The 20,182-nt window shown below is 40.9% G+C and overlaps 1 protein-coding gene across 2 annotated transcripts in view; it reads left to right on the forward strand.

The window, feature by feature from the left end:
- The window catches only part of slc22a31 (solute carrier family 22 member 31), a 35,691-nt gene that overhangs the window by 15,025 nt on the left and 484 nt on the right, over positions 1 to 20,182 (forward strand). For both annotated transcript variants that reach the window (XM_060911342.1, XM_060911343.1), the window contains exons 2-9: positions 961 to 1,064; positions 1,591 to 1,745; positions 9,074 to 9,242; positions 10,962 to 11,107; positions 16,213 to 16,321; positions 16,893 to 17,107; positions 19,548 to 19,659; positions 19,764 to 20,182. The exon at positions 19,764 to 20,182 is cut by the window's right edge and continues 484 nt beyond it. In XM_060911342.1, the coding sequence (XP_060767325.1) occupies positions 961 to 1,064; positions 1,591 to 1,745; positions 9,074 to 9,242; positions 10,962 to 11,107; positions 16,213 to 16,321; positions 16,893 to 17,107; positions 19,548 to 19,659; positions 19,764 to 20,181 (1,428 nt within the window). In that variant the 3' untranslated portion in view covers position 20,182. The remainder of the gene's footprint in view (positions 1 to 960; positions 1,065 to 1,590; positions 1,746 to 9,073; positions 9,243 to 10,961; positions 11,108 to 16,212; positions 16,322 to 16,892; positions 17,108 to 19,547; positions 19,660 to 19,763) is intronic.

Below are 20,182 nucleotides of genomic sequence, written 5' to 3' on the forward strand. Positions count from 1 at the left end.
GATACCAGCAACAACTCCAAAAGCCAGGCTCTGTCATGGTATGGGGTTGTGTCGGTGCCCTTGGTAAAGGTAGCCTACGCTTCTGTGGTGGCAGCATTAATGCAGAAAAGTACATCGAGGTTTTGGAGAAACACATGCTGCCTTCAAGACGCCATCTTTTCCAGGGAAATTTCAACAAGGCAATGCAAAACCACATTCTGTACACATTACAAAGGTGTGGCTGTGGGAAAAGAGGGTGCATGTCTCCTCTGTCCCCAATAGAGAATGTGTGGAGAATTTTGAAATGGAAAAATATGACGAGGCCAACCCCGTACTGTTTTAGACCTTAAGACCTGTTTGCAGGAATAATGGGACAAAATAACACCTGAAACACTTCATCACTTGGTGTCTTCAGTTCATAAACATATATATTGAAGTGTTGAGAAGGAATGTCCACATTATAAAGTGGTAAATGTTTCTGTCCCAACTTTTTTTGAAATGTGTTGTAAGAATCAAAGTTGAAATTAGTGTTTATTTTGAAAAAAAAAATTTAATGAGGTAAAACTCTAAATAATGAGCTGTTGTATTGTTTTCAGTGCAATACTGGTTAACGATTATTTACAAATCATAGTTTTCATTTTTAATTTCAACATACCGTCCCAACTTTTTCTGATTTGGGGTTGTATTTTTAGTTTTTTTAATTTTTTTTAAAATAAACATTTTATGCCCAAGCCTCACACTTTCATCAGTGTATGTTCCCATCTAGATACTACATCCAGATTTCTGTAAAACACAATTATTTGACCTCACTTTAACCCTGTTTTTGACTCTGCATTTCCAGTAGCGTGCGTCAGTGTCATTAACATGATTATACATGTGAACTTTAGCAGGTGAACAAATCCCTGCTGCTTGTGAACAGTCTTTTCAGTATCTCTTAAAAGATACCTTATCTGAGTTGTCCTCCTTTGTTGGCGTCCACAGTGGAACTTGGTTTGTGAGGACTACTGGAAGATTCCTCTGCAGCACGTCTGCTTCATGACCGGCTGGATCCTCGGCTACGTGCTGCTCGGCACTCTGTGTGACTGGTGAGCGTTCAGGAGCTCTGTAGTTGTGGTTTACGCAAATAAACAGGGATGTCCTGTGTTTTAATAAAAAAAATTTGACACTTATAAAAATTGTGTGTATAATTAAAAAGATAATTAAATAATTAAAAATAATTTCAAATTTTAATCATTTAAAATAACACTGCAAAAAAAAACCAAGCACAAAATTATTAAATGTATTAAAAAGTAAATAAAAATGTGTACAATTTATATAAATGTATTTGTATAAATTGTACACTTTTTTATTTACTTTTTAATACATTTATTTAATAATTGTTTGTTTTTGCAGTGTTATTTTAAATGATTAAAATTTGAAATTCTTTTTAATTATTTAATATAGCCTTTAATTTTTTCATTTTTACTCCTCATGATTAATTAACAAATTATAAATGACAGTTTATTAAATCTCTTTATTCACTAATTCATATTTTAGTTATGCAGGACTTAATTATTTAGAAATTCAGTACATTTTCTTTAACATTGTGTGTGTGTGTGTGTGTGTGTTTAGGTTAGGTCGGCGTGGAACTCTGCTGCTCTCCATCTCTTTCTCAGGCCTGCTCGGTGTCACACTGTGTTTCTCCAGAAGCTTTGTGGTGTTTCAGCTCCTCCGTCTGGGCCAAGGCATCGTGCTCGCTGGTGTCTTTGTCTCCTCCTATATCACCCGTGAGTTCCGCATGAGTGGTGGTTATGTCAACACACACACACACACACACAGTAGTAGTGTACATAAGGAGGGCAAACATTTTATTACCCTGTTGAAGGCAGTATGCCTAATTTAAATAATCATCGCATGTACTAAAGAGGTGTTTACAGATGTATATTTTTAAATTTTTATTTATTTATTTATTTATTTATTTATTTATTTATTTTATTTACTTATTTTTGTATTGGTTTGAAGAACATCAGAAGAAGGCCTGTGGCTTTGTTTGTATAATCAGGTAGCAGGATGTTGATGCAGAATAGGAAGGTCCTGTTTATCTACCACATCCTGGCTGGCTTCATGATTTACTGATTGTTTGTTTTTGCTTTGAAGGAAGAAATGGGCATGAAAATATAAAGACCTACATAAAGGTGGTAGGGTAACAGTGTTGTATTATGGGTCAACATGAGAAATTATAGTTGCTCCTGAGCTGTAAAAATCTCATTCTTCCCTGCAGCAATAACGTTTCTGAACTATAAACCATTTTGTCTTTAGTTGAGTGAAGTCGGTTTATTTGTACAGCGCTTTTAACCACAGACGTTGTCACAAAGCAGCTTCATTCATTCATTCATTCATTCATTCATTATCTCTAGCCGCTTTATCCTTCTACAGGGTCGCAGGCAAGCTGGAGCCTATCCCAGCTGACTTCGGGCGAAAGGCGGGGTACACCCTGGACAAGTCGCCAGGTCATCACAGGGCTGACACATAGACACAGACAACCATTCACACTCACACCTACGGTCAATTTAGAGTCACCAGTTAACCTAACCTGCATGTCTTTGGACTGTGGGGGAAACCGGAGCACCCGGAGGAAACCCACGCGGACACGGGGAGAACATGCAAACTCCGCACAGAAAGGCCCTCGCCGGCCCCGGGGCTCGAACCCAGGACCTTCTTGCTGTGAGGCGACAGCGCTAACCACTACACCACCGTGCCGCCCCACAAAGCAGCTTCAGAGGGAAAAAACACTTTAAACATATGAACTAATAAATGTATATTTCCCTAATGAGGAAGTCTGAGGCGACAGTGGCAAGGAAAAACTCCCTCAGATAGCACAAGGAAGAAACCTTGAGAGGAATCAGACTCCGAATGGAAAACATCCCCATCTGGTTGATAACAGTGTGATTATAACTCACTCACTTCTAGAAAGAAAGAAAGTACAACTTTATTCATCACACACTTGTGAAATTTCCTCTCTGCATTTAACCCATCTGAAGCAGTGAACACGCACATGCACACAAACGTGAGCACACACACGAGCAGTGGGCAGCCATGCTAACAGTGCCCGGGGAGCAGTTGGGAGTTAGGTACCTCGCTCAAGGGCACCTCAGCCCAAGTCTGTCCCATATTAACCTAACCTGCATGTTTTTGGATTGTGGGGGGGGGGGGGGGGAACCGGAGCACCTGGAGGAAACCCACACAGACACTGGGAGACCATGCAAACTCCACACAGGAAGGCCCCCGCCAGCCACTGGGTTCGAACCCAGAACCTTCTTGCTGTGAGGCGACCATGCTAACCACTACACCACCAGGCCGCCCACAAGTTGGCCTAGTAGTTAACATGTCCATCTCTCAATCAGGAGATCACGAGTTCTACTCATGGTTGGGTCATACCAAAGACCATCATAAAAATGGTACCTACTGCCATCTGGCAAGGCACGCTGTAATACAGATGTGAGTGGGGGAGTCAAACTCTCAAGGTTACCAGAGTACCGGCCCTCCCACTGTAACCCTAACTATACAATAGGCGAGAGGCCAAGGGCTATGGAAACGGAGATTGGCGCAGCCCAATGCGCCTGACTGCATGGCACGGGAAAGACTTTCGACTTGGACTTCTGTAAGTGTGTCCTATATGGTCAAAAAGTTAAATTGTGTAGCTAGGAAATTCATTATAGTTTTAACTTGAAGTCTATTTTGTTGAAGTTATGAACTGTTCATTGATGGAGACTTGAATAGGTTAAGTGTTCATGACTGCTGCAGTCAAAGTTATAGAAAGATCTTTACATTTGTACAGTACAGTGTTGCTATGTTTTTGTTTTAATTTTAGTTTGCACGTGTTCATGGTTTATGTTGGATGTATATGGGAAAGCACTCTTCCGTTGCAAATCCCATAGGAACAGAAGCTAGCTTTTCTTTGTAGCAGTGCTGACTCGGATATTTTACTGACCTCAAAGGAGGATGAACATAACAAATACAGCAATGATTGAACATGTATATAAAATATAGGATATTACATGGTTGCATGAAGATATGAAGTTTCATCTTCAAGTGGTGAATGTATATTTCACAACTGAGCAAAGTGAATGAGGCCCTGACAGTTCCCCTCTGTTTACAAGAGAAAAACATACCAACGGAAATTGAAAAACTGGAAAAGTGTGTGTGTGTGTGTGTGTGTGTGTGTGTAGTAGTAGTAGTAGTAATAATAATAATAATAATAATAATGGCTTTTTTTTTTTTCATGGGATATCAGATATGTTCCATTCAGGTGGCATGATATTAAACTCGTCTTCGACTCGTTCAGTATCATGCTAGCCAAATGGAATATATCTGATAGACCACTCAAAGCCAGCCAATATTATTTGTCACTCAGATCTGCGATGTAGGGCGGCACGGCGCCTCACAGCAAGAAGGTCCTGGGTTCGAGCCCCAGGGCCGGCGAGGGCCTTTCTGTGTGGAGTTTGCATGTTCTCCCCGTGTCCGCGTGGGTTTCCTCCGGGTGCTCCGGTTTCCCCCACAGTCCAAAGACATGCAGGTTAGGTTAACTGGTGACTCTAAATTGACCGTAGGTGTGAATGTGAGTGTGAATGGTTGTCTGTGTCTATGTGTCAGCCCTGTGATGACCTGGCGACTTGTCCAGGGTGTACCCCGCCTTTCGCCCGTAGTCAGCTGGGATAGGCTCCAGCTTGCCTGCGACCCTGTAGAAGGATAAAGCGGCTAGAGATAATGAGATGAGATGAGATCTGCGATGTATTTTGTATGAAAAATGTGAGTTTTTCAACCTGAGAAGATAAACTTCATATCTCCACGCGAAGATGTGTTGCTTTTTTGGTGTCTGGCAAAGTTTTGGCTGAGCTGAAGTCCCAGCTCTGACTATCTAATGAAGTTTTGGTCGCTTTTCGGACGTTCAACGGGTCTTTCTTTTTCCTGGCGAACAAAGAAATGGTTCTGTGCATGCGCAGCAGAAAACTCTCACTGAATATTCACATCAGGTCCAACATGTGATGTAATGTTGTCTTGACAACCATGCAATATTGTAAACCATATTCAACGCTCATTCTCCATTGGGTAGAGTGATATAATACACGTAGGATAAGCGATATGATGACAATATTGCATGCTATCAAACCAAATGAATGAAACCTGCTAGAAGGGAATAGAACACATGTTTTTATTCCATTGAAAAGGTGTCCTGTATGGATAATAATTCCTGATATTTCACTCTGATTATGTCACTCCCAGTGTTTTCCTGCTGATTTGGATGTGCGTTGTCAATGGTGTGAACAGGTTCAAAATTAAAATTCTTTTCATGAACTTGCTTGTGTGTTTTTGTTTTTTTAATTTATTTAATTTATTTTTTTTGTGGTTGTATCGATATACAACCACATATACAAGGCGTGAAGATAGGAAGTTTATCTTCTTGTGTTGAAAAATACAACCCCAATTCCAAAAATGTTGGGACACCGTGTAAAACATAAATAAAAACAGAATGTAAAGATATGCAAATCATGGAAACCCTATATTTAATTGAAAATAGTACAAAGACAACATATCAAATGTTGAAACTCATCTCATTATCTCTAGCCGCTTTATCCTTCTACAGGGTCGCAGGCAAGCTGGAGCCTATCTCAGCTGACTACGGGCGAAAGGCGGGGTACACCCTGGACAAGTCGCCAGGTCATCACAGGGCTATGTTGAAACTAAGAAATGTTATTGTTTTTTGAAAAATATATGCTCATTTTGAATTTGATGTCAGCAACACGTTTCAGAAAAGTTGGGACAGGGGCAACAAAAGACTGTAAAAGTTGTGTAATGCTAAAAATAATAATTAGGTTAATTGGCAACAGGTCAGTAACATGATTGGGTATAAAAAGAGCATCCCAGAGAGGCGGAGTCTCTCAGAAGTAAAGATGGGGAGGGGTTCACCGCTCTGTGAAAGACTGCGTGGGCAAACAATGCAACAATTTAAGAATAACATTCCTCAATGTAAAATTGCAAAGAATTTGGGGCTCACATCATCTATGGTACATATCATTAAAAGATTCAGAGAATCTGGAGAAATCTCTGTATGCAAGAGACAAGGCTGAAAACTGACATTGGGTGCCTGTGATCTTCAGGCCTCCAGGAGACACTGCATTAAAAGCAGATATGTGTCTGTAGTGGAAATCATTGTATGGGCTCAGGAACACTTCAGAAAACCATCTTCTGGAAAAACAGTTCATTACTGCATCCACAAATGCAAGTTAAAACCAGATATAAACAATATCCAGAAATACCACCACCTTCTCTGGGCCCAAGCTCTTTTATGATGGACTGAGGCGAAGTGGAAAATTGTCCTGAGGTCTGACGAATCAAAAATAGAAATTCTTTTGAGAAATCATGGACCCCACGTCCTCCAGGCTAAAGAGGAGAGGGACCATCCGGCTTGTTATAGGTGCACAGTTCAAAAGCAGCATCTGTGATGGTATGAGGGTGCATTAGTGCACATGACATGGGTAGCTTGTACATCTGGGAGGCATCATTAATGCTGAATGATATATATATATACTCGTTTCAGAGCAATATGCTGCCATCCAGACAATCTTTTTCAGGGAAGGCCTTCCTTCTTTCAGCAAGGCAATGCCAAATCGCTTTCTGCACACATTAAAACTGCATGGCTCCACAGTAAAGGAGTCCAGATGCTAAACTGGCCTGCCTGCAGTCCAGATCTGTCTCCCATTTAAAACATTTGGCGCATTATGAAGCACAAAATATGACAAAGGAGACCCCGAACTGTTGAGCAACTGAAATTGTATATCAGGCAAGAATGGGACAACATTTCACTTTCAAAACTACAGCAGTTGGTCTCCTCAGTTCCCAAATGTTTACAGAGTGTTGTTAAAAGTAGAGGTGATGCAACACAATGGTAAACATGTCCCGTCCCAACTTTTTTGAAATGCGTTGCTGACATCAAATTCAAAATGAGCAAATATTTTTCAAAAAACAGTGAAATTTATCATTTTCAACATTTGATATGTTGTCTTTGTACTACTGTCAATGAAATATAGGGTTTTCAAGATTTGCAAATTATCGCATTCTGTTTGTATTTATGTTTTACACAGCATCCCAACTTTTTTGGAATTGGGGTTGTATCACTCATTTGCTTTGCTCACTCCTGATTTATACATTCATCACTCAATGATGAACTTCTGTAATTCTCTCTCTCTATGCATACATACTCGTATAAAATAAAAACAGAACACGCACTTACACGGCATGTGTTCCCACCAGTTTTCTTGTGACCCTCTTCAAATCTTGACTATGAGTTCCCATGAACAACCTTGGTTATCTGTCGGTCATCATCTCTGTTGGGAGCAAATAAGTGTGCGAGTTGAAGGCTTTCCCCAAACCTTTGGAAAGAGCCTATTATATGAAGCACTGTTTTTCCTCATTTGGCCTTCCTGTGACTGTTCTATACAGCAGGAGTGTATTTGTGCATTAACTTGAAGAAAAAGCTCCGGGAACACTGCGTCATGCACTTTTGAACATGTCGCCCAGGAACCACACTGTCGAGGTTGTATGAAGTGTGAGCGCTCTGAAATGCGTAGGAAAAGGTGGTACAGGGTAGAACAAGGAGCAGGAATCTTGAACCGTATGCACACACAGTAAGCCCAAAATTCCTCTGAGGTCAGAAGTAAAATTCAATCCAGATGAAGAAACAACAGTGACGAAATGGTAGCCTGTGGTTTTTCATCGTTTTTCAGAACAATAGTAGGATGGAAGGCACTGGGAGGAAGTGAAGTTTCTTTCCTGACTTCTCTTTAGGGAATGAGATGGACGTAAAGTCCGTGACTAGAGCCATTGAGGAATTTCATAGTTTTGCGCACATTCACAGAGGACTGCAAGCAAACAGGCATTTTCCAGGAAGGGGATTTTATTTTGGAAAAAATGTTTCAGCGCATTTAAGTGTTTGCAGGTGATGGAAATGGCAATGTGTCTTTTTGAATATCCATAAAACTTTTTTTTTTTATTTGGGTTTAGTGGATTATTTGTTGATTTCCTTAAATGCTGCATATTATTTTTCCCTCTTTCCTCCCATCAATACTCTAAGCAGTCGGTGATGGAAAGGACTGCAAAGCCAAACACTATAAATTGTACATGGTTTTTGATGTGCATCAAAATTCCTGTTGATTGGAATTTTGTCAACACTTTTTTTTTTTGTCTTTGTCATGAAGCAAAACCCTTGCAACAGCTTTTGACTGAAATGTCATGGCGTCGTACATTTTTACTACAAAATTTCAGTTTAATGCAAACTGCTCTAAATTCTATCGGCTCTTTTAAACTCCTTTTTTTTTTATTTAGTCATTTAGATTATGGACGGTGGGAACTTTTGTTAATGTAAATAGATAGCATGTGCATTGGGTTGTGTTTCCCATGAATCCATAATCATAAGTTGTAGAATTCAGTGATTTAACCCAATCATGACCGAAATCGAAAGTTCTTACTAAAACGTTGGCCGTTCTCAGAAGCATCCCAAATAATAAGTTTCAGTGTTTGATTTTGTAGGCAATCTGACTGACCATGTATATTACCCGTAATGCACTTGGAACACTTTTAGATACTGTATAAATGTAACGAAGGTTACACATACAAATGAGTGTGTAATGAAACAAAGCTAGTTATATCATATGAACGCTAAATCTTTTATGAGGAAAGAAAAGTCAGTATAATGGAATTACATCAGAAAAAACTGAACTTTTCATTTCTTAAAATTCAAACCAAGATTTCTCTGAAGTGACATTGCTATAATTGGGGTGATTATTTAAATATGGTTTTCAGTACATTTTGCCTTGGATTCCATACTTTAGCAAGATCACAGAGTTGATGAGTTAAGGCAGTCTTAATTATTTCATAATTTTGGCGCCTCTGCTGAAGAATTACCCAGTACACCCCTTATAACACTTCAATTACTTTTTGATTTAATCAGGCTAATGTATATATTTTTAACCACAAGGACCAATAGTTTTCTGTCTTGGAAAAGAGGCAACTGGAACTATCTCTAACTGTGCCCCCACCCCCGGTGTGTGTACTGCAGGTTTGGAGGTGTGCGATCCTCCTCACAGGCTCGTGGTGTCCATGGTGAGTGGTTTCTTCTCCGTGTTTGCTGAGCTCATCCTCCCGGGCCTGGCTGTGCTGTGCAGGGAGTGGCCTGTGCTCCAGACTGTGGTTACAATGCCTCTACTGCTGCTGCTGTCTTACTGGTGGTGAGTCAGCCGTTTTAGACACTACACATGCATGCGTACACACGCACAAAAAGCCTCGTCTCTGAAAGTAGAATAAGATGATTCTTGGGGAAAAAAAGTACTAATAGACACTAGTCAGCTGTATACATGATCAGGTGATTTGATTGGACAGTTGCTGTTCCAAGTATGCTGGTATCTAGTATTGCAGCGCAGTTACTTTTCACTGTATGTGTCAGTATTTGTATAACTCCACCCATCTCATCTCATTATCTCTAGCCACTTTATCCTGTTCTACAGGGTCGCAGGCAAGCTGGAGCCTATCCCAGCTGACTACGGGCGAAAGGCGGGGTACACCCTGGACAAGTCGCCAGGTCATCACAGGGCTGACACATAGACACAGACAACCATTCACACTCACATTCACACCTACGCTCAATTTAGAGTCACCAGTTAACCTAACCTGCATGTCTTTGGACTGTGGGGGAAACCGGAGCACCCGGAGGAAACCCACGCGGACACGGGGAGAACATGCAAACTCCGCACAGAAAGGCCCTCGCCGGCCACGGGGCTCGAACCCGGACCTTCTTGCTGTGAGGCGACAGCGCTAACCACTACACCACCGTGCCGCCTAAATAAACGCCAGCAAGACAAATGAGGTGGTGATCGATTTCAGAAGGACGGCTCCTCAAATTGCACCAGTGAACATCCAGGGTTTGGACATTGAGATCGTGGAGGAGTACAAATACCTGGGTGTTCACCTCAACAACAAACTGGACTGGGCTAACAACACAGATGTCCTGTACAAGAAGGGCCAAAGTCGTCTCCACCTGTTGAGAAGACTGAGGTCTTTTGGTGTGTGCAGGACACTGCTTAGGACTTTTTATGACTCTGTGGTAGCATCAGCGATTTTCTACGCTGTGGTCTGCTGGGGCTGTGGAAGTTCAGAGAGGGACAGGAAGAAACTTAAACTGGTCAGAAGGGCTGGCTCAGTCTTGGACTGTCCTCTGGACTCCATTGAGGTGGTGGGTGAAAGGAGGATGTTAGCCAAGCTGACCTCAATCATGGATAACCCCTCTCACCCCCTACATGAGGCTGTGGGGGCTTTAAGCAGCTCGTTTAGTAGTAGACTGCTACACCCACGGTGTAAGAAGAAGAGATACCGCAGGTCATTCTTACCTGCTGCTGTCAGACTGTGTAACACCCACAACTTGTAATGTAGCACCAATAACCTGTTTGTCGTTTATATTTGCACGACTTCACCACTACTACGTCTGCCATCTCTCATCGATGCAATTTTATATATATATAGTCTACCTATAATCTGCAATTTTTCCGAGCCTCTCAATAAGGCAATGTTTCTATACTTTTTCACAGTAGATAATGCAAATAGCCCTCTGTATTTAATCTTTCGTTTGTCTAATTTTTATTTCAGTTTTATTTGTTATCTGTATGACATTTTCTTGCTACTGTAACACGTGAGTTTCCCCGATGTGGGATGAATAAAGTGAATCTAATCTAAATTCCACTCATGTTACGTAAAATACGTAAAAACAATAGTTTGTTCCAACGAAACTACACTTGTAATTGCAGCATGTAATGGCCTTTTTTTTTAACTCATAAAACCTGTGCACACTATGTTGTTCAACTCATTGCATGTGCGTATCACACTGTGTGTGTTGACTTGTAGCTGACATTTGAGTGTGAGTAGTGAATGAATAGCATGTTTGTCTGTTTGAACAGCTGTCCCTCTGTGTTTCCCGAGTCTCCCCGCTGGCTTCTGGCTACATCTCAGATTCCTCAGGCCAAGAGATGTCTACAGCTGTTCTGTACCCGAAACAGAGTGCATAGGAGAGACGAGCTTTACCCAGCAGAGACTCTGCTGACAGGTACACGCACTATTGTGTCACTCCTGGAAGGTCAGATGCATCTTTGCTTTGACACACTTTATCTACCTCGAGTTAAGTCAGGGTTTGAAGAGACTGAGTGTGGACACAGACAGTCAAATGACAAATTCTATCTCGAGTCATGGTTTCTCATCCTGATCTTCCTGTAGAAACATTTACATGTGTAGAGAAGGATATGTAAACAAATGCCAAGCCAAGAAGCCTTTTTTTTTTTTGGTCACTTGTACACGGTGAAATTTAACCTCTGCATTTAATGAAGCATTGTGAGCAATGAGCATGCACACGTACCCAGAGCAATGGGCAGCTATACTACAGCACCTGGGAGCAGTTGTAGGTTAGGTGCCTTGCTCAATGCACTCCAGCCCATGTTAACCTAACGGCATGTCTTTGAACTGTGGGGGAAACCCACACAGACACGAGGAGAACATGCAAGCTCCACACAGAAAGGTCTTTGTCAGCCACTGGGCTCGAACCCAGAACCTTCTTGCTGTGAGGCGACAGTGCTAACCACTACACCACCGTGCTGTGTTGGTCATGTGCAATTTGTAATAGTCGTTTCTCACCTTGGAAACATTTTTTTCCCCTTTTCCTTCCAAACTGGAAAAAGACACGGGCACCTCCATGAAAACATGTCTTTTATTTGCTCTGTCAGAGCACATAAAGCTTAAAAAAAGCTCCTTAAACCACCCTTTTACAATTACAAGCCTGATGTGGTTCTTCATACTTTTCTGCTATAGTGAACTTTTAAACATTCATGCAAAATTTTGGACTGAAATTGCAGTACAGCAACAACCGTGGACTTTAGTATGTATTTTAGCAACAAGCTGGCTGGTTAATGTTAATGATTGCTTTCTCAAAACAACAATTAATATGGTTAGTGTTATAGATTTAACCAAGTACTGTGTCCTGTATATTAACTGATCTAAAGCCAATACTGCTGAAAACTCATTTAAAACTAGACATTTTATACTGGTCAGTGTGAGCAGCCAGTGAGAAGTTGAGAAGACTAGCCCAAATTGATAAGGTTAAATTTCAAGTCGGGGGCGTTTTCAGTTATTTTTTTCCTCCGGGTGCTCCGGTTTCCCCCACAGTCCAAAGACATGCGGTTAGGTTAATATGGGACGGCCTTGGGCTGAGGTGCCCTTGAGCGAGGCACCTAACTCCCAACTGCTCCCTGGGTGCTGTTAGCATGGCTGCCCACTGCTCTGGGTATGTGTGTGTGCTCATTGCTCATGTGCGTGTTCACTGTTTCAGATGGGTTAAATGCAGAGAGGAAATTTCACAAGTGTGTGATGAATAAAAGTTGTGCTTTCTTTCTTTTTTCTTTCTAAAAGAATATTAGGGTTCAGAGGAAATGGGTGGGGAGGTTTCTTTAATTTAATAGGAATCTTTTCCTGAAGGAATATAAAGAAAACTCATCAGATGTTGCTGCTGAATTTTGATAAGCATTCAAAAATAGTGAAAAATCATGGGTGGTTTTTTTTTTTTTTTTCTTTTTTCAGTTTCTGACATATTTTGACACTTTTTCAGGAGATATATATAAAATATACCGTATTTTCCGGACTATACGTCGCTCCGGAGTTTAAGTCGCATCAGCCAAAAAATGCATTATGAAGACGAAAAAAACATATATACGTCGCACCGGACTACAAGTCGCACTTTTTTGAAGGGTTATTCTATCCATAGAATCTGTGATGCTATCTGATAAGCGGCGCGTGGTTACTGCGCGACTGCATTGTTTATTTAATAAACGAACAGCTGAGCAGTGATAACGCGCCCTTTGCCCTGTAAGTAGCCTAGTCTGATTTATTTTAAATATCTACTACTATCTTTAATACTATCACTATCGTTATTACTAATAGCCTATATTATTATTATTATTATTATAACTAATATTAGTAGCCTATTACTGATGCATTAATCAGTTTGCTTTTAGAATATTTTTACCGGTAGGGCTTATTATCGCCCCATGGCTCTTTCATCTGTGTTATTAAAGCTGTAGTCATCATCGAGGAGTGTCATTCTTCATTTTTGTCGAATTTTATTTCATCAAATCAGAGGTCAAGTAGGCTATAGGTATATCATCTCCAAAGACAGGTACGGTAGTAAAAACAACCGTCTAGTGAAAAAAAAAAACGCTTTTAAATCCCCTACTTAAATCCTTAAAATGAGTCATTTAACTCATGTCTTGTGTGATCTGATCTCCAATGGTGAAATAAACCGGTTGTGATGAGTACAGTCTGTTATTTTAGAAGATAAATGTAATATATAATTTAATATATAGACTAATAAAAATTAATATTTTATAATATATCACGACATATTACTGTCTGTAACTGTCACTAAAGCGTTTTCTAAGATCATAATGTCTGATATTATTATTATTATTATTATTATTTTACACACACAATAAGCGCATGTGCGTAAAGTTATAGTAAACCATTCCCCGCCTTTTTTTTTTTTTTTTTTGAGTCGCCGGACCCACCCACCTCCTGCGTTCTGGGACCTCCCACTTCACAAATTAAGCACTGCCTAAAATCACTACATAACTTATTTAAATAACTATAGGCCTGTCATTAATAATAAAACACAGGTCAATCAAGTTTATCAAGCTGATGATTTCACTCCAAATCAGCAAATCCATTGAATTCCTCATCCTCGGTGTCGCTTCTGAACAACTCTGCCAACTCCAGCGGCAGACGAAGCGCCGTTTCCTCTTCTTCTGCGTGGCTGTCGTCAGACTCGGCATCAGCTCCAGTTATTCCGCGGTGAAAAAAAAAACAAAAACATATATACGTCACACCGGAGTACAAGTCGCATGGCCAGCCGAACCATGAAAAAAAAGTGCGACTTATAGTCCGAAAAATACGATATATATATATATATATATATATATATATATATATATATATATATATATATATATATGTATATATATATATATATATATGTATATATATATATATATATAATTTTTTTTTTTTTTAAATTGTATTCACTTTCAAAATTAAGCTTTCAGTGAAGATCACATTAGTTAAATGAGGCAGTTTAACAAAAGGGTCAATGACGTGCCATTTATTTATTTATTTATTGCACGCCCAACTCCAATATTTTCCTATATAATAATTTAATAAATACTTGGAACACATCACCTTAATCTCCAATATCCTCTTTATGTGAATACACTTCCAGTGAATCAAAATAAGTCATTTTATTCAAGTCGAAAAATTTTTTCTGAGGTGGTGAAATTTTTGACCCAAAAGCTGCAAAAATGGCTGTGGGAAAGATGATAGTTTTAATGATAGACATGTGTAGTCTCATAGCCTTATTCGTTCATGGTTTTATACAGTCAGTGTGTTAGTGTCTTTTGCTGGAGAAATGTTCATATTTTTCTCTTTTGGAGTCACCAGATTTTAAAAAGCAATAACTTTGTGGTTTAGATGTGCACAAAATATACAAAAATATAACCCTGTAGTTTTCAAACTCATCTCATCATCTCTAGCCGCTTTATCCTGTTCTACAGGGTCGCAGGCAAGCTGGAGCCTGTCCCAGCTGACTACGGGCGAAAGGCGGGGTACACCCTGGACAAGTCGCCAGGTCATCACAGGGCTGACACACAGACACAGACAACCATTCACACTCACACCTACGGTCAATTTAGAGTCACCAGTTAACCTAACCTGCATGTCTTTGGACTGTGGGGGAAACCCACGCGGACACGGGGAGAACATGCAAACTCCGCACAGAAAGGCCCTCGCCGACCACGGGGCTCGAACCCAGGACCTTCTTGCTGTGACGTGACAGCGCTAACCACTACACCACCGTGCCGCCAGTTTTCAAACTATACAGTAGAAAATATCACAATTTCACCATGTGAAAGATTTTCCCAGGTTGCTACACATGTGAAGTCTTTTATTTACGTAAATAATTCAAGCACACAGCAGAAAGTTCTTAAAATAGCCCATTTAAGATTCACATAAATTGAAAGACCTTGTAAAAAATAAGTAATTATTTACTTATTTAATCTAATCCATCAAGAAAAGTTTAATGTAAGCAAAGCCAAGCACAATGGTGAGATCTTTCCTCTGCTCCCCTGAGCTGCGTTGGAGTCCTGATGATGCCAAAGCCATCTGCGGTCGGCGTGTAATTTTCCTATCGGCGAACTACAAACATTTCAGTCGCATTCCACTGTCCCTCACTTCCCAGTGGTAGCAGCTAGCAGTCTCTTGCAGTCGTGTTCAACTGCACTGTAACATTGCTTGAGGAAAGACTGGAGTTTCCAAGGCAAGAAGCTGTGATGGGGAAAAGAACTAGATATTGGGTGGGTAGGAACTGTCAACAACTACACTGGTAATAATGACCTGATTAATGAATAGCACTGAGATTATTAATCTCTTATTGCTAGAGGACGGCATCTGCCTTTCAATATGATCATCTGCTGTGTGCCTCAGTGTTCATGAAAGTTTCAGGAATGTTACAGCAGCTAATATTCCTGGGATGTGACTATGCACCACTGTAACTGATTAATCAAACTGTTGCCATGTCGGAGTTTGGCTTTAGTGTTGATGATAAAACTTTCGCTGTGTGTGTGTGTGTGTGTGTGTGAGAGAGAGCAGACTGGTGCGTGTGATTCTCCCATATGCAGTGGTCCTCTTCTGGATTTCACAGCTGACCTGTTTTTTTTTTTTTTTTTTCCTAACAGTTATGTGCCAATATAAAACTTGCATATTAATATAATTGTCCAAGTCATGGCATAATAGTTAGAGAAGAAGCTTTGGGACCAAAAGGTCCTTGGTTCAATTCCCTGGACCAGCAGGAATGTCTGAAGTGCCCTTGAGCAAAGTATTGAACAGCATCTGCTAAATGCCATTAATGTGATGTAATGCTATATCAAAAAGAGTAGTTTATTTCGATTATCGTGACCATTCAACACAGAAATAAGAGCTGTGCTAAATGACTGTGCTGTTAACTGGGTGTTTTCATCCAATCTAAATGCCCCACATCATTGTTTGAAATTACAGTACAGTCTGGCTCAGTCTGAACCTGTGGTTGTGTGTATTGAGCTCCTCTCTTCTATCATTGTACAGAGATCGATGTGGCATTTCCAGAAGACCTAGAGCCAGAGTACCATCACATCTTTGAACTCCGTCACACCAGAGTTGTCTGGAGGAACTGTCTCATCCTGGCCTTTACCCTGTGAGTGACCTCTGTGTGTTTACACAATATAACCTGCAGTATACTTGGGTTCCAGGTACAGCGCATTAATTCAGACTAAACCTGGAACAATATTAAATATTTTTTCTTTTTTACTAGAGTAACCTTGCATCCAAAACAACTTTATTGCACTCATTCACATCTTCAAAGAGGACAACATTTAATGCCATATAGCAATGAATTGTCTATTAATGCCATCAGGACAAATTTCACAGTTCAAAAACCGCGCGCGCGCACGTGTGCGTATATAGTGTGTGATGTGTATAAAATCATTTCAAAGGAGGGGAAAATGCACATTAAGCCTACATTTCTATTTTTAGTTAGCTGCCATAAGTCTCTGCTTGACGCTTTTATGTATCAATTGTCTAATTAGGTTTAAAAAAAAAAAAACAGAACATGTGTCCTAAAATTGACATCACATGTAATCAGATAGCAATTTCCAACAGACACTAATAGTTAGTTTTTTGGGTTTTTTTTCCAGTGGCAGAATTTCCAGTGACATCTTAATACTTCAATCAGCAACGTGTGTGTGTGGTGTCTATCTGCTTTTCAGTTTCTTAGGCACAGGGATCCAGTACTGTTTCACCCGGAACATCCACAGCTACTCGCCGCAATTCTACTTTAGCTATTTCCTGCGAACTCTGATGGGAGCCATGGCGTGCGGCTTCCTGTGCATGTCTGTTGACCGTGTGGGCCGGAGAGGAATTTTGCTGCTAGCTGCAATCATCACAGGCCTGTCCTCACTAGTGCTACTGGCCCTCACACAGTGTAATAATAATAATAATAATTATTATTATTCAGCATCATCAGTACCTTTACACATGAGGCCACAATTACATTTAGAAATAAGCTGGTCATTTCAATAAAATTATATTTCTCTGGTTTACATCAAGGGAAGGTATGGAGGTGGGTTTTTCCAACTTGCATCTTCATATTCATAGATTTCCCATTTAAGGTAAAGGGTAGAATTCTATATTACATACTGTACATGACAATATTACAATGTGCTTGTCTAGGCAGCATTACCACCTCACAGCTCAAAAGTCCCCAGTTCAGTCCTGAAACTTAAAGGAACAGTCCACCGTACTTCCATAATGAAATATGTTCTTCTCTGAATTGAGACGAGCTGCTCCGTACCTCTCCGAGCTTTGCGCGACCTCCCAGTCAGTCAGACGCGCTGTCACTCCTGTTAGCAATGTAGCTAGGCTCAGCATGGCCAATGGTATTTTTTGGGGCTGTAGTTAGATGCGACCAAACTCTTCCACGTTTTTCCTGTTTACATAGGTTTATATGACCAGTGATATGAAACAAGTTCAGTTACACAAATTGAAACGTGGCGATTTTCTATGCTATGGAAAGTCCGCACTATAATGACAGGCGTATTAACACCTTCTGCGCGCTTCGACAGCGCATTGATACCTTCACTCCTCTTCGGGCACGGCCAGGCGGGCGAATGTCCTGGTCCATCCGCCCTGTCTAAAAAAAAAAAAATGGTACAACTCGAGCCCCATGGTAAAACTGGGACTTTGTCATTTTTCCGCATGAGGCCCATGGTAAAACCACACTTCCAGGAGGGGCTGCCGTCTGCCTCCCAAGCCGGCCGAGAGCGCTCCTCGTCGGGCACGGCCAGGCAGGCGAATGCCCTGGTCCGTCCGCCCTGTCTAAAAAAAAAAAATGGTACAACTCCGAGTAAAGGTATCAATGCGCTGTCGAAGCGCGCAGACTATAGTGCGGACTTTCCATAGCATAGAAAATCGCCACGTTTCAATTTGTGTAACTGAACTTGTTTCATATCACTGGTCATATAAACCTATGTAAACAGGAAAAACGTGGAAGAGTTTGGTCGCATCTAACTACAGCCCCAAAAAATACCATTGGCCATGCTGAGCCTAGCTACATGGCTAACAGGAGTGACAGCGCGTCTGACTGACTGGGAGGTCGCACAAAGCTCGGAGAGGTACGGAGCAGCTCGTCTCAATTCAGAGAAGAACATATTTCATTATGGAAGTACGGTGGACTGTTCCTTTAAATGGAGCTTCACTTGTTCTCCCCGTGTCCATGTGGATTTCCGCCAGGTTCTCTGGTTTCCTCCCACCTCCAAAAAGCATGCCAGTTGATGGATTGGCAGTTCTAAATTTCTCCAAGAAAGAATGTGGACATGAGCATGATACAGGATTATACCATGAATGGGATTTCAGTCAATCGCAGGGCACAATGTACACAATTATATACAAATATATTTGACGTTTAAAGAAATGCTGTATTATTTGGAATAATGTCCCTTTTCACTTAACAATAATTTTAGTATAAATACGGAGGTGATTATAGGAAATTGCACATGTTGATTGGTCGAGAAATTCGGACTATTTCTTGATAATCGCCTCCAGCAAATCGACAAAATGGCAGCCGTAAGTAAGTACGACTTTGTCACCGTAAGTAAGGAAGAATTACAAATTATGAAAGAGAATGTTGTTCCTAAAAGCACTAAAGATGCTACAAAGTTTGATCTAAAACTATTCAAAGGTCAGGTGGAATTATGATTTATTTTATCCATTTCAAAACAAAGTATTTTATGTGAATCGGCATAGATAAGTGAGAAGTTTTTATTAAGTTTGCATGCCGCTTTTGAATTTTGAAATTAAATTTTTTTAAATTTATAGATTATGATTATTTTTTTAAACTTATATTTATTTCTCATTCTCATTATCTCTAGCCGCTTTATCCTGTTCTACAGGGTCGCAGGCAAGCTGGAGCCTATCCCAGCTGACTACGGGCGAAAGGCGGGGTACACCCTGGACAAGTCGCCAGGTCATCACAGGGCTCTTATATTTATTTATTTTTTTAAATAATCACCTGTGTATTTATATTTAAACAATTATCCACCTCAGGCTCAGTGAATACTGGCGAATAATAATCTTGAATTTTGTCTGTTATTATTCACTGATGCTGCCTTCGCCTTCAGCGAATAATTATGAATTAATTAAACAAAAGGTGCACTGACAAGAAATCAGCAAATTTCCGACAGAACGATGAGCCCTGTATATCCCAGGTTTAAGGTAAATTAGTGCAAATATGAAAGCAAAAACAAATTTAAAAGAACTATACCTCACCTATATTGACCATTTGAAGTGTCTAATAGTTGTGTATTGTTAATATATTAGTATTTTAAAAACGAATTATTTCCATAACTTTGCCTCTGTCCTGTCAGACCTGCATGGAAAACTGGTGTTGGTGCTGTCACTCCTGGGGCTTTTCTCCTCTCAGGCTCTGGCCATGCTCAGTGTGTTCTTCGCCAGTGAAGTCATGCCTACAGTCCTGCGGTAAGCAGCAGACCTCACCTGGACTTGAAGTGCAGGTAAAATGAACACATTAGAAAGTTCCAGTCTGCCTCAACCATGACTGCTCTGCTGTCTGTCTGTCTCAGGGGTGGCGCTCTGGGTCTGGTGATGGCTGCCGGCAGCGTGGGCACAGCCGCCTCATCACTGATGGAGCTGCAGAACAACGGCGGCTACTTCCTGCACCACGTGATGTTCGCCTCGTTCGCTGTGATCTCCGTGCTCTGCATCATGCTGCTGCCCGAGAGCAGGCGCAAAGCCCTGGCTGACTCTCTGAAAGACGGAGATTGTCTGCGCCGGCCTTCGTTTTTCTGCCCCAGGAGAGGGACAGATGATCTCCCGCTGCTCCATCCAGCTTCTCAGTACAGTCCAGAGAGCTACTCATGCCTGCTCAGCACCACCAGGCTGATGCTCGCTCAGGAAACAGTGATGTACAGGCTCGCACCGACATCTCCGCCACCGCTGCTGCAGAGTAACGATACTTCACAGGATGACCATGATATCTGAC

This window comes from Neoarius graeffei, chromosome 27 (assembly GCF_027579695.1).
Source record: "Neoarius graeffei isolate fNeoGra1 chromosome 27, fNeoGra1.pri, whole genome shotgun sequence".
NCBI lineage: Eukaryota > Metazoa > Chordata > Actinopteri > Siluriformes > Ariidae > Neoarius > Neoarius graeffei.